Source organism: Rhinopithecus roxellana, chromosome 21 (assembly GCF_007565055.1).
Source record: "Rhinopithecus roxellana isolate Shanxi Qingling chromosome 21, ASM756505v1, whole genome shotgun sequence".
In the NCBI taxonomy this organism is placed as follows: domain Eukaryota; kingdom Metazoa; phylum Chordata; class Mammalia; order Primates; family Cercopithecidae; genus Rhinopithecus; species Rhinopithecus roxellana.
Window position 1 is genome coordinate 14,799,031 of NC_044569.1, and position 13,377 is coordinate 14,812,407.

The 13,377-nt window shown below is 46.4% G+C and overlaps 1 protein-coding gene across 6 annotated transcripts; it reads right to left on the bottom strand.

The window, feature by feature from the left end:
• Positions 1-3,477: 3,477 nt before the first annotated feature.
• Positions 3,478-13,173, bottom strand: TGIF1 (TGFB induced factor homeobox 1). 6 transcript variants are annotated; one of them, XM_030926064.1, is made up of 4 exons: positions 12,244-12,262; positions 11,395-11,578; positions 5,307-5,533; positions 3,478-4,522 (listed from the first exon to the last, which is right to left on the bottom strand). In XM_030926064.1, exons 2-4 carry the CDS (start codon positions 11,408-11,410, stop codon positions 3,947-3,949), a joined length of 819 nt encoding a protein of 272 aa, XP_030781924.1. In that variant the 5' UTR covers positions 11,411-11,578; positions 12,244-12,262; the 3' UTR covers positions 3,478-3,946. The 6 variants fall into 6 exon arrangements, with proteins under 6 accessions (XP_030781924.1, XP_030781923.1, XP_030781922.1 ...); XM_030926063.1 differs by having other exon boundaries at positions 11,830-12,249; XM_030926062.1 differs by lacking the exon at positions 12,244-12,262 and adding an exon at positions 11,830-12,226 and having other exon boundaries at positions 11,395-11,718.
• Between the last annotated feature and the right edge of the window lie 204 nt (positions 13,174-13,377).

A 13,377-nucleotide genomic window follows, 5' to 3' on the forward strand; every position in this document is an offset into this window, starting at 1 on the left:
CTATCAACCCAGAATTCCCCATCAGTGAAATGATCCTTCAAAAATTAAAGTGAAATAAAGTCATTTTCCATGAGCTCATTTTCAAAGCGTTTCAATGAGCCTAAACTTGTCACAAGCAGGCCTGGACTACAACTCTCAAAGAAATCATACAAGCTGAAAAGGAAAGACCTTAGATGTCACTCAAATCTATAGGAGACAATGAAGAACATCAGAAATGGTCAATGTTTGGCAACTATAAAAGATACATACATTCTTTTTTCTCTTAATCATTTGAATGCTGCTTGTTTTAAGTGAAAATGATAGCATTGTACTGTTGTGTTTATCATGTATGTAGCTGTAAATGTATGTGAAAAACCAAGGAAGAGAGGAGAGGGAGCGTGAATGGAACCATACTGTTGCAAGGGTCTGTATTTTATATGAAGCTGTATCATATTAACCCTAAGTGGATTGTAGTAGGTTAAAGATGTATGTTGTAATACCCTAGAAGAACCATTTTAAAAATGTGGTGTATAGTTTATAAACCAATAGAAAAATTAAAACAGAAAACTGTACTTGTACCCCCTAAATCTATAAAAATAGGCCAGACTTGGTGGCTCATGCCTGTAATCCCAGCACTTTGGGAGTTTGAGAAGGGCAATTCACTTGAGGTCAGGAGTTCAAGACCAACCTGGGCAACATGGTAAAATCCCATCTCTACTAAAAATACAAAAAAAGTAGCCGGGCATGGTGATGCATGCCTGTAATCTCAGCTACTTGGGAGGCTGGGTCACAAGAATCCCTTGAACCCAGGAGGCAGAGATTGCAGTGAGCAAAGATCATGCCACTGCACTCCAGCCTGGGCGATAGAGCAAGACCCTGTCTCAAAAAAAAAAAAAAAAAAAAAAGAGGCCGGGCGCGGTGGCTCAAGCCTGTAATCCCAGCACTTTGGGAGGCCGAGACGGGCGGATCACGAGGTCAGGAGATCGAGACCATCCTGGCTAACACTGTGAAACCCCGTCTCTACTAAAAAATACAAAAAACTAGCCGGGCGAGGTGGCGGGCGCCTGTAGTCCCAGCTACTGGGGAGGCTGAGGCAGGAGAATGGCGTGAACCCAGGAGGCGGAGCTTGCAGTGAGCTGAGATCCGACCACTGCACTCCAGCCCAGGCGACAGAGTGAGACTCCGTCTCAAAAAAAAAAAAAAAAAAAAAGAATACTTTTTTAAAAAGAAAAATTAAAACAAAATCAGAGAAAAAGACATTATATATATGAGAATTATATATATAAGAATAATGATATTCTCATATATATCTTAATATATATAATATATAATGTATATATAATATATGATATATATCATATACAACAATAAATGATATATAATATATAATGACATAATGATATATATGAGAATAAAAACATTCAACCTGAAAGAAGGCAGGAAAAGAGGAGCAAAGAAAAAAGCCAAATGGTAAACTCAATCTAAACATAGCCATAATTACAGTAAATGTAAATTGACAAATGTTAAGTAAAAGGCAGAGATCATTAGACTAAATAAAAAAGCCAGACCCAAACTACACGCGATAGGATGAACTTCAAAAACACAAATAGGTGAAAAGTAAACAAATTAAAAAGATATATTGCACCATGGAAATTATAAGCATAAAAATCATTTCTATTTGGCTTTAATATGAACAGCTTTTTACATGTATCTTTTCAATTAAATGTACCTGTTTTTAGATAATGGATTACATTCATTCAACATCTGCTATTATCAACCATGATCTGTAACAACCTCAATAGGGAAAAGATGAAGTAAAACATAGGGAATTTAAGGTGACTTAGTTTTTCTTTTAAATGAGTCATATGGCTCCTTTCCTTCCCCTTCCAGTATGAGTGATGAAACACCGTAACAGGGCAAGCCTTTTAGGACTTGCTCATTTCCCTCACCTATGCTAAAGCAAAATGTTCAGCCTTTGATCTAGCTGTTGGAGCAAGTAATGATTCTTGATCACCTTTGCGTCATTCATTTTTATTAATGTTTATTTTGTTCCTTGTATTTACTTTACTAGTACTTTTTGGGTTTTTGTCTATTTCTGTGACTCTCTGAGGTGGGGCCAGACCACTCTAAGCTGATGTGCCCTAAAAAAGCTGCACCCCACAGGCTAGAGCACAATATTCCCTCACTTCATTTTCTTACACCTCTCGGTAGTCATCAGCAGTTTTCTTCTTTCACTTACCAGAAAAGTCTTTTGAGTTTAGCTCTTTCTACAGTAGGGACTTTCTAAAATAGTTTCAAAATTAGACAAATTTGTGAGTAGTATTTTTCTACATTCTTTAAACAATACTGAAGCTCTGATGGTCCCTCACACTTGGACAATTCGTAGCTGGGGCAGGGCTGGAAAGAACATGACTGTAACAACAAAGAAAGCTCGTACTAAGCATGACTACAAAGAATGGTTTTGTGGCATGTGACAAATCTGCTCAACCATACAAGTGAAAGGAGCAACACCAATTCCCTTCTGGCCATCTGGGCTTTCTAAGTGATTGTCTATCCCAACCAACTCCACTTGTACATAGCACCATTTTTTCACCAACTGTGACCTTGGAAAAGACTCACCTAATAAACTAACAATCCCACCATAGACAGAACCCCACTGTCTATTTCATCATTTTAGATAACATTTTAAGATGTTTTAAAAGGTAATTTCTCTGCAAATAGTATGCTATATTTGAATACAAATGTCTTAACTAAACATACCACTGAACAAATGTTAAAGGGTAACATGGAAAAAGGGCAAGAGATTGCTTGGGTTGTTTTCTTCTGTAAACTTAGCAATAACCAGATGCTTCAAGACTTTTCTTTATAACATGGCCATGTTTTAAACTACGCAGGACAGATCAGTAAGGGATTTAGTGGCTAGCTAAACACTGAAATGATTCATTTCAATTTGCCATGCAGTTTAAGTAAAGCTCTAAGGGCCTGCTATGCCTCCTATCAAGAGTAAATATCACACATCCTGTTTATGCAAACTGGCTTGTTGTCCACAGGTTTTCAAAGAGCTGTTGACACCCCCTAACACTGCACCCTACCCCCTCAGCTTCCTGCTCACTGGGGTGCTATATTCCTCCTCATTTTTTTTTTTTTTTTTTTTTTGAGACGGAGTCTTGCTCTGCCATCCAGGCTGGAGTGCAGTGGCCGGCTCTCAGCTCACTGCAAGCTCCGCCTCCCGGGTTCACGCCATTCTCCTGCCTCAGCCTCCCGAGTAGCTGGGACTACAGGCGCCCGCCTCGTCGCCCAGCTAGTTTTTTGTATTTTGTAGTAGAGACGGGGTTTCACCGTATTAGCCAGGATGGTCTCGATCTCCTGACCTCGTGATCCGCCCGTCTCGGCCTCCCAAAGTGCTGGGATTACAGGCTTGAGCCACCGTGCCCGGCCTTATTCCTCCTCATTTTTAAGAAGCGCCTCCCTCAACAGAAATACTCTGAATTACAACAATTTTTAAAGAAAATACTTTATTGTCATGAAAAAAAGGCATCAATCAACTAGATTCATACTTGTTTGAAAAAAAATGGAAAATTTATTAATTAGACAGTATGTGGGCATCCTGTTCCACATGGGAATGAGAAGATGCTATAGGTTCTCTAAGTATTGCACAGTCTGAAAAAATAACAAAAAAGGGGAAGGGGAGGAAAAAAAAAAATCACATGATATTGGGAACCATCTCACATTATGAATAATCTACCAAGAAACATTTAAAAAAGAAAATCCTTTGTTTCTACAGTAGCTTTGAGTTTATAGTTCTTGGAATGACTGTATTCCATTGAAGACATCTCAGTAACAGGAAGCTGTTTTAGCAATCCCATGTGCAAATATTAATAAAAAATATATAAAATAATGCAATTTATCTCTTGCCTTCACCCCGGCAATCATGACATTTCTGAGAACTGTTTTGCTTGAAAATGGGTTAAGCTGTAAGTTTTGCCTGAAGCTCCATCTCTGCAGCCCGTTTGAGTGCAACATCCACTAGAAGCTGAAATCCACTAAAGTCCTGGTTGAGGTCCGGTGGAGTAGGGGGAGGAGTGTTGAAAAGACCACTCTGTGTATTTGTACTTGGTCCAGATTTACACGTGTCCTCTGGGTACATGAGAGAGGTGTCTGTGAAGTTGTTGGCCGCTATCTGCTGTATATCTGTGTTGTGTCCCACACCAACTGACTGGCAGAGAGAGAAAGGGACATCTTTCAATGTAGTCACAGTGGTATGGCAGATCACCGATGGACGAGCTAAAACTGATCCCGGGGACGACGGCTTGGGAGACAGTGGCCTCCCGAGGGTTGGGTTTGGCCCAGCTGTACAGGAATGAAAAGGGGTCTCCTCTAGAGCTGGCATGAAGTTTTTGATGCCCATCACGGACTCCACAGAGCTCGTTTCAGAAATCTTGGCCCCACGGCGGGAAATTGTGAACTGATTTGGATCTTTGCCATCCTTTCTCAGCATGTCAGGGAGGAGCCTGCGGCGGGCGTTGATGAACCAGTTACAGACCTGAAATCATATCGGTACGCTTTAACACTCGACTCATTCACTCAGCCAACGGGTTCTGAGAACGTTCTATGGGGTACCCAACTGATCTTGCTCTCTGTATTAAAGAAAGCACGAAAAGGCTTACCTGAACTTACAATGTTATTTCAAGGTATCTGAGCTCCGCCAAGAAAGCAAGCTATCTCCTGTCATAAACCTTCTAGTTTCTAATACAAATTTCCTTCTTTGTCTCTTCATACTTAAACCTTTTCAGGATGAAGAAAAAGATATAAAATCTCAAATGCTTAAAAATGATTTGAGAGAGAGGTTTACCTTTCAACTCTCCCCATTTTAACCTATCACCTACTGCCCCAACATTTCAGTTAATCAACTACAGGAACACCTCTCCTTATGAAAAGGGCCACTCCTCCCAGTAACTGATTTTTCCCAGTTCAAATGACTATGTCAACAGACAGAACATGAATAACCTCACTGAAGTCGTCCTTGTTTAAATATCAAACCAGTTTCCTGGGCAATAGAGTAAGGTTTAACCTCCTTTTAATGTCTGTTGCATAAAGGAAGGTTCTTTCAGGCATTAAAGGAAATGTTATCTGACAGATGACTGTCAAGTGTTTCTGTGTTCTCTAAATAGCTGGTTATTAGCTTTTAACACTATCAAGTTTACAATAAAAAGATACTCCTTCTGTCTTTGAGTGGAAAGGAGCTTAATGACTTGACACACAGGAATGCCATAAAATGACTTTGAAAATAAAAACGCATCTGTAAACCTCATGCTCTCTCTCTTTACCTGTAGTGTGGACAGGTGTGTTTGCTGGGACAGCAATGCTTTCTCCTGCTCGGAAGGATAGGCATTGTAGCGATGCTCATACAGCCAATCCCGAAGAATCTGCACTGACTCCTTGGGGAGGTTGCCCCTTCTCCTTCTCTTGCCTGAGCCAGCGGATGAAGAAAGGTCCAAGGGAATGTCCATGCTGTCCTCATCCTCAGTCTCACTGCCAGATGCTGCAACAATACCTAGGAAAGGACAAAGGCCAGTTGTCAATTGCTTTATAAGCACAGCAACTACTGCAAAGCTCACTTAGGCTGACCATTCAGTGTAACCATGCTTTCCCAACAACTGAGAGCGAGGGGAAGGAGCAGTGTTTTCTGTCCTGAATTCAGGGTACAAGTAAAAGTAATTTTGACTAGCACCACACGGGAGGTTCTCAACCAAACGCGAGATGCCTTTTCTCAGGCGCTTTCCTCTAGGATTCATTAACTTCTCACATTCCTTTTGAGTGATGCTCAGAAAACTCTTTCGTCTAATCATTGGAGGAGACAAACTGCACCCAAATGAATAACCTGCCACATTTGAAACACAAAGGGTGCTGTGGCAGTTGGAATGTGCCTACCAACCTTCCTTCTAAGATCAGTGCTAACTAGGAAAAGCAACCTAACCAGTATCCTAAGGTACATTTAAAATGTTACTCTTCCTCCTTCCTCTACCGAAGGTTTGAAATAAAAGGCGGCACTTGCACATTTTTTTCCACAGATATAAGGAAGGAAAATTACATACTACACTGAACCCAGTTAGTATTCTAAAGGTAAAATACATGTTAAAATTTTCTGCTAACACCATGCATGGTCATTGCTTATTCATTGCTATCTACATTGATTCAAAGTTAGACATCTACTTTAAATGGGCAGTACTAGTCACCTTTTATTAAATACAACCACTGATATTTTCAGTTTCATCACACAAAAATATTTTTCTACTACTGGTACTTTGGTAAGGTCAAAAGATGCCTAATGCTAAATGAATTAAAAATGTCTCCTAAATTTCAGTTTCCAGTTTGATCTCAATCTAGAATAGAATACTACATATCAATAAGCAGAGTTTAGTCTTAAATGATTACATGACAAAGGAAACTGAATATGCAAGCCCCAGAGGAAGCTCTTTTGGCTGTAAGTACTTTAATCCTGCCAGAAATTTTAAGAATTCACAAGCCATAGAGAATATTTAAATCACAGACAGACTGGATTCAATAAAGCTTCAGACCTGGCCTTTACAGATATTTAAACATCATTCTGAACTTAAAAAAAAATTAAATAACAAACGCTATTAACTCCACCTTTCAAAAACTACAGCAGGCTACTCCGAATGACTAAAGAAATACATTCTTTTGCTTGTAGACAATCTAGAATCTTAAAAACAGAAATGAATTACAAACAATGGCATGCTTGAAAAAAATCAGCACTTCTATATTAGGGGAAGTAATTAAAATAACAAAAAATGTAAAGGTATGCATTTTTAGCTTTGTATGCTTTCTTTCCTCTGTAGTGTGTAATTTTGATTGAAAATATGACTTGACCTTAATTGAGCCAGTTCACCTTGACAGGAAATAAAAACGGAATATTCCTCTTAAGCTAAACACCATTTTTTTTAAAGGAATTTTTCCCACCCTTGTAATTGACTCTGACTTGGTGACACATTTTTAGTTTTGGACTGCAGGGGGCAGAAGGTGCTGCAGGGTACTCCTACAAAAGGCGGAACTCTCCAAAGACAAAGTAAAGCAAGTTCTAACAAAGAGGTGGATGATCTTGCAAATTCACTTTAGCCCGTGGCTTAATAAACAGCTACAAATAAACCGCACAAGAATCCGAAGTTTTAACTGCCGTGTATTTGATATTTCCCTCCCCTGATGATTTAAGTTTCTGAAGTTTTTTAAAAGTGCCCATTTAAAACGGAAACTACTTTCACTATTGACAAGCTGAGACTTTCAAACCCATGTTGAAATTTGGGTGAAGAGCTATTAATGAAAAAGCTTAAAGATATTACAGCTGAGTTCCTGTCTCACATTGGCTTTGATAATTAAAGAAATCGAACTTTTAAAAAAACGTGTCCAGTTAATTAAATGACTAAAGCAAATCTGAATACAGCAATTTGTTTAAACTCTCCAACATCTGAAAAGCCAGACATTCTTCTCAAGGCTATTATCTCCCTCCTTTTTTAATCCAGAAAAAGGGTGAAAATTTGCTCATTGAACAGTGAATTCCCAACTGTAAGTTGGTAATCACAGAGTTTGAAACAAAAAAAGCCCCTGAAGCCTGCCCTTTGATCTGCTTGCCTAGTTTGACAAGAAGGCTGATCTTTCAGAATAGGTTAGTGACACACAAAAGCAGGTTTCAGTTAAGCAACACCAAACTGCAGCGCGACTTTTCAGTTCATTTAAATAAATGAATGCCAGGCCTCTGGAACTCTTAACAAATATTTCCAATATGTGCACAAAAGCTGAAGTAACAGGAAGTTAAAACTTCAGTTCCTTGGCTACGCCAGCTGATATTTCACTGCAGTAAAACCACGTTTGCTGCTGTCAGGACTGTTTTCATTAAAACTCTCCCTCCTGGTTGTGGCTCAGCTTGGAAAAACAAAGACTTTTTTCCTCCTTACTCATTTCCTATTGTAACAGCGCTTTTGAAAAGTTTCCCGGTTAAGACTTGTTTCCAAACGTGTTGCTTTGCTTACACTTTAAAAAATGTGGCGGTGGGGAGGGTGGGGGCAGAATCACAAGTTTCTTTCACTCTATCCACATACAAGGAAATGTGTGGAAAGCCACAACATGGCCTGAGGATCCCACCGCTCTAAGCAGAGACCAACTTGTTCCTGCACTTTCTTTTTTCTTTTCTTTTCTTTTTTTTTTTTGGAGACGGAGTTTCGCTCTTGTTGCCCAGACTGGAGTGCAAATGCCACAACCTCGGCTCACCACAACCTCCGCCTCCCGGGTTCAAGCGATTCTCTTGCCTCAGCCTCCCGAATAGCTGGGATTACAGGCATGAACCACCACGCCCGGCTAATTTTGTGTTTTTAGCAGAGACGGAGTTTCTCCGTGTTGGTCAGGCTGGTCTCGAACTCCCGACCTCAGGTCATCTGCTCGCCTAGGCCTCCCTAAGTGCTGGGATTACAGGCATGAACCACCGCGCCCGGCCCTGCACTTTCTTTTCTGAGTAGGTCGGTAACATCATGATGAGACAGGGAGGCACGGAGACACTGGTTGTATAGAGACTCCAGAAATAAGATCGATGGGAAAAGTCGAGGTGCACAGTTAGGAAAAAGCAAATTTAACCCAGCAAATTTCCTGACCAGAAGTTCTCCTTTGGGCCGGGAGCAACATCTCTTGCCTGTAATCCCAGAACTTTGGGAGGCCAAGGCGAGAGGACTTCTTTAGCCCAGGAGTTCGAGGCCAGCCTGGGCAACATAGCCGGACCCGCTCTCCAGGATAAAAAAAACAAAAACAAACAAACAAACCAAAAAAAAAAAAAAACAGTATCTCCTTGGGAGAAGCAACAGGAATCGCACACCCAAGCCACCAAATCCAAGGTGTGGTTGGCGACCCCAGCCAAAGAGCAATCCCAAAGGAGGAATTCAACAGTTAAAAACTGGGAGCAAAAAGACTTAGTGGATTTTCCTTATCGATCCTTCTGATTGTTTTTAAGCCATTTTAGGAGGTCTTTTGGCGTCACTCTCGGCTTTCTGGGAGGACACACTATTATCACAAACCAGTCTTACCAAACCACGGGCTCAAGAATGGAGCTGAAAGTGCACTTGTTTCAAGAGAACTTGAAAAGACTGTGGACTTTTATAAGACGGACAGTAAGGCGGGCCCGACTTCCTCAGGAGTCTTTCCAGAGCCGACGGGGAAGGCTCCCCCCTCCCAGGTAGTTTTAGAGGAGGACTGCGGAGGAGCACGGGGAGAGGGAGGGGCCCAAGGAGGAAAAAGCAAGTAGCTTTTGTTCTTCAGAGTTCCTCAGCCTCAAGTGAAATAGGCCGGCCCGCATACTGCACGAGTTAGCACAAGCAAACGAACTCCAGGTCCCAATAACTAGAAATGAGGCCGTGAATCTCACGTTCTCAGGGTCCTGGCCACCCCAGACTACTAGCCAGGGAAACCTAAAAAGGGAAAGAAACCCGGGCAACCTCGGCTCCCCCGACGAGCCCTGAACCAGTCGCAAAGTTTCCCCTTCAGCCCGTCCCCTTTCATTGTTTCCATGAGTCGGCGCCGGGGAGCTGGACCCTATGCGCCCTGGGATGGGGACCGCGGAAGTTCCCACCGATGCGGCCGGCGGGGCCCAGCCTTGGTCCCCAGCTCTGGGCAGAGGGCTCGCGGCTGTGGGAGGCGCGCCGCGGGAGGGGCAGGAGGACCCCGAGAGTGCAAAGGGGGTCGCCAGGGAGGACCAGGGCGTTGGGGGAAGGTAGGCGAAAGTGCCGCGGGAGTCGGGGAGACGCCAGGAAAGCCGTGGAAAAGGAGCACTTAGGATTCCCGAGGTGGGCGGGCGGGCCGTGTAAAGTAATCAGAGCTGCCCCCGCCAGAGCCCGAACAATGCGGGGAGCCCACCCCGGCGGAAGCCCGGCTCTGCGCTAGACTCATCCTTGAAACAGAGCCCTCACTTATTCCGGGGAGGCCCACCACAACAGACAGCGCGTCTCCCTAGACCTGTCAGTCCCCGCAAGGGTCGGCACGGCTTTCACTGGGCGCCTCGTCTCGGACGCTCCCCGCGCGTTTTCTCCCAGAGCCAATTCCCTGTCCCGAGTCCGCCCTCCGTATCGCGGGGAGGGGTCCTTAGGGCGTTCTACCGCCAACGACTACCAGTTGATCCGAGTTTCATGTTTAATTTCACTCTCGCTGGAAAAGCCTGGCGGCAGAGGAAAGCTCCGCGCGTTTCAGGGCCTCCCACAGAAACGCTGCCGAAGGAACCCCGCTGGCCTTGCGGCTGGCCCTCAGGAACGCCCCCCAGCGGGCTGGGTCTGAAAGAATGCGGAGTTCTAAACTCCAGGCGGCTCCCGAGCATGCGCAGTAGCGCCGCCCCGCCCGTCCGCTTCCCGAGCGATTAACTTCTGTTTTGAACCATTCCACATAAATCACAACAGAAACGCCACCTCCAGCCCACGGCGGAACACTCGGGGGACCTCCCAACCAGGGACTCAAAAGTTAACTTCAAAAGGGACTTCACATTCTTTGACCTTTCGGGGTGTTGTGTGTGCTTTCTTCCCCCGCCGGCCTCCCCCCTCCGGTGTATTTTGTTTTTAAACCAAACTGACGGCAAGTTTTAGTTGTAAAGCTTCCAGAACACTTCGTGGAAACAATGACAGCCTTGCTCTTTGCACTTACAACCAAGCCTGCTTGTCACATTTGGACACATTTTGACTGCATGCCGCTTGAAGCTGCTGGCCCTGGGTCCTATCTCTTCCTCCTGCCCCAAAATTCATCGTGGGAAAACTTTTAGAGACTGGGAATTTGTAAAAGTCTGGCTTTCCAGAGATGTTTACACCAGAGGGCGATGAAGGGGTCCAGAATCGCATTCCTTCGATCGTAAAAACACCACATCCCTAAAGAACACTGCTAGGGCCCGGCTGGGAGTAGGGGGGCGGCGGGGGCGGGGGAGTGGAACTTTCAGACAAAGGCGCGGCGGTCCAGCGGCCCCGGCCGCCTCGGGTCCGGATCGGGAAAAACGAGGTGGTGGGTCCTCCCTACTCGGACCCCATATCCCCAGCACACGAGAAAGAGCGAGAAGCCACGCGGCGGCTGGGCCGAGCGTGGGGTGTCGGCGGAGACAATGAAACTTGCAGGCGCACAAACAAGGCACTGAGCGTGTTTCTTGACAACGTGCCAACAGCGTGGAGACGCTCGCCCCACAACAGCCCCTCGTGTTGTGTCTAGCAGGAAAACAGCCGCTGCCGTTTCAGACGCTGCCTCAACAAAGAGCACGGCCGCCGCTCCAGCATGAGAGCCCCTGGGTGGAAAAGTCCACCAAGTGACTCCGCGCGGCGCGGCGCGGCCGGGCCAGCACGTTTCCCCGGACTCGCGTCTCCCGGTGCGCGCAGCCCGCGGCCGCCTTACCTTTCTTGCCTTTCATTCTGGATCTCCCCTCCCAGCGCGAGGCAAGGCTGGGGTCTGGAGGGTCCAGGAACGGGAACACAGGGGACAAGCGAACGTCTCCTTCACAGCCGACTCTCCCGTAACTTGTAGGACGTGCTCCAGCCGTTATTGCTAAACAGGGCGCTCTGATCCCAGGCGTCCGCTCCTTGGGTGGAATTCAAGTGACACTTGGGCTTCCTCCCGCTAGGATCTTCTGGCAGCCGGCCGGGGGCTCTCCCTCGCCCAACTCTCTCCCCTCCCCTCTCCGCTCCTTTGTTCCCTGCTCCTGCTCGGCGCACCTCGGCGCTGTCAGAGTGAGAGAGGCGAGGAGGGAAGGTACAGGAGGTCCTGCCTCCGCCCCCAGCCGCCCGCCCCGTCCCCCTCCCGCCCCGCCGCTCCTCCGCCCCTCCCCCGCACCTTCCAGCCAGGAGGACTGGACCGAGCTCAGCGGTCGCTGTCACTCGTCCCTCGGGGGCGGCGGCGCGGACGCGGGGGGTGGCCGGGTTCAGAAACGCGATCCTTTCCGCTTGCCGCGCACTGACCGCCCGCATCCCTCGCCCGCCGGTGGGGGAACCAGCCGAGCGCCCCGGGTTTCTCCCTTGGGCCTTTCTTCCCGGGGCCGGCGAGGGTGCGTTTGGTTAGTAAACTGCAACAGATGGAAAAAAGGACACCTCCCTTCTTCCCTCCTCCACCCCAGGGAAGAAAAGCCTCCCCGTCTCGTTTTTGACAGCTGCCCCGAACTCCACTGTCCCTGCTCTAGCCGCACAGGACAGCCGCCTCTGATTCAAGGGGCGGGGCACGGGAGGAAAAGTATTCGAGACAAGAACCAACTTCTTCCAGAATGCGCGGCTGCCATTGACACGCGGGCGCGGCGCGGCGCACCCTTCTCCTCCCGGGGCTCTTCCTCCAGCAGCAACAGTGGGAGGTCGGCGGGGGTGGTGGTGGGGGAATGATGAGACACAGCCTCAGCGAACGTCTGTTCCCCCGGGCTAAAGCTGCGAGTTCCGGACTGCATTGCAAGGCAGTTTCGAAATCTGACACGTTGCGGACAGACACTTGTCATGCTCACATGCTCTTTAAACGTCTCTGCCTGGTGGGGACGGCAGGGCGCGCACCCGCTTCGCCAAGACTCCGCCTGACACCCCGAGTCGTCGGACCCCGGCAGCGGCCACTTTTATAGCTAAAGGGTGACCACGCTGTGGCTGCTAATCTGTTTCGGTCAACAGTGTCTGCTTTTAGGACTGGAACCCTCGTAGGGGATCCCTCCTCCCCTCCGGTATTTCAAACAGAAACTAGCCATTAAGTAAACACCCGTTCCTGTTGACTTATTTTGGTCCGCATTAGGAGGGATCCAACAGGAGTTTCTTGATGAAATTGCCCTTTCAAAGACCAGATGCTGTTTGGCTGACTTTAAAGAAACGCATGCCCCCTCCTCTGGTTCTAGTTTTCGCGTGGTTACGTCCTGTTGTTTTGAAGCAAACGAACTGTCACATGCCACACAATGAGACTTCCCCCATCACTTTAAAAAAAAGAAAGAAAAACCCCAAACAAATAAGCCCAGCAGAGACAGCGCCCGGGTCTGCCTCCAGCCTGGGCTCTGTGCTGTTTTTGTTCGGTAACCTCGGTAGAGATCCCGGCAGAAGAAACTCTGTGGAAATAAGATTAAACCCGAGGAGTACTAAGACGGCCAGGGGATAACTAACTCCACTTTGGAGCGTCTGTTTTAGGATTATCCCGAAAATTAGAGCCAGCCTGCCACCCTCCCTCAAAAAAAAAAAAAAAAAGACACCCCCGCTCCGAGAGTGCGTGGAAGCCAGAGTTTAAAAAGCCTGGGTGGTTTTTCCAATTACAGGACTTAAAATGAATCAACAGGGGAAAAAGGCGTCTCTCTAAGAAGGCAGCAACCTTACGATTTTTTTCTTCTGTGGTTTGCTGACTGCTCGGCACAGAAGAGAACACACATCT

Coding starts and splice junctions, on each gene's coding strand:
- TGIF1 (XM_030926061.1), bottom strand. CDS start 12,475: ATGACAAGTGTCTGTCCGCAACGTGTCAGATTTCGAAACTGCCTTGCA. Junction 5,534..12,243: donor AGCCGCGCATTCTGGAAGAA/GTTGGTTCTTGT, acceptor GTCCTTTCCTAG/GTATTGTTGCAGCATCTGGC. Junction 4,523..5,306: donor CACACCTGTCCACACTACAG/GTAAAGAGAGAG, acceptor ATATGATTTCAG/GTCTGTAACTGGTTCATCAA.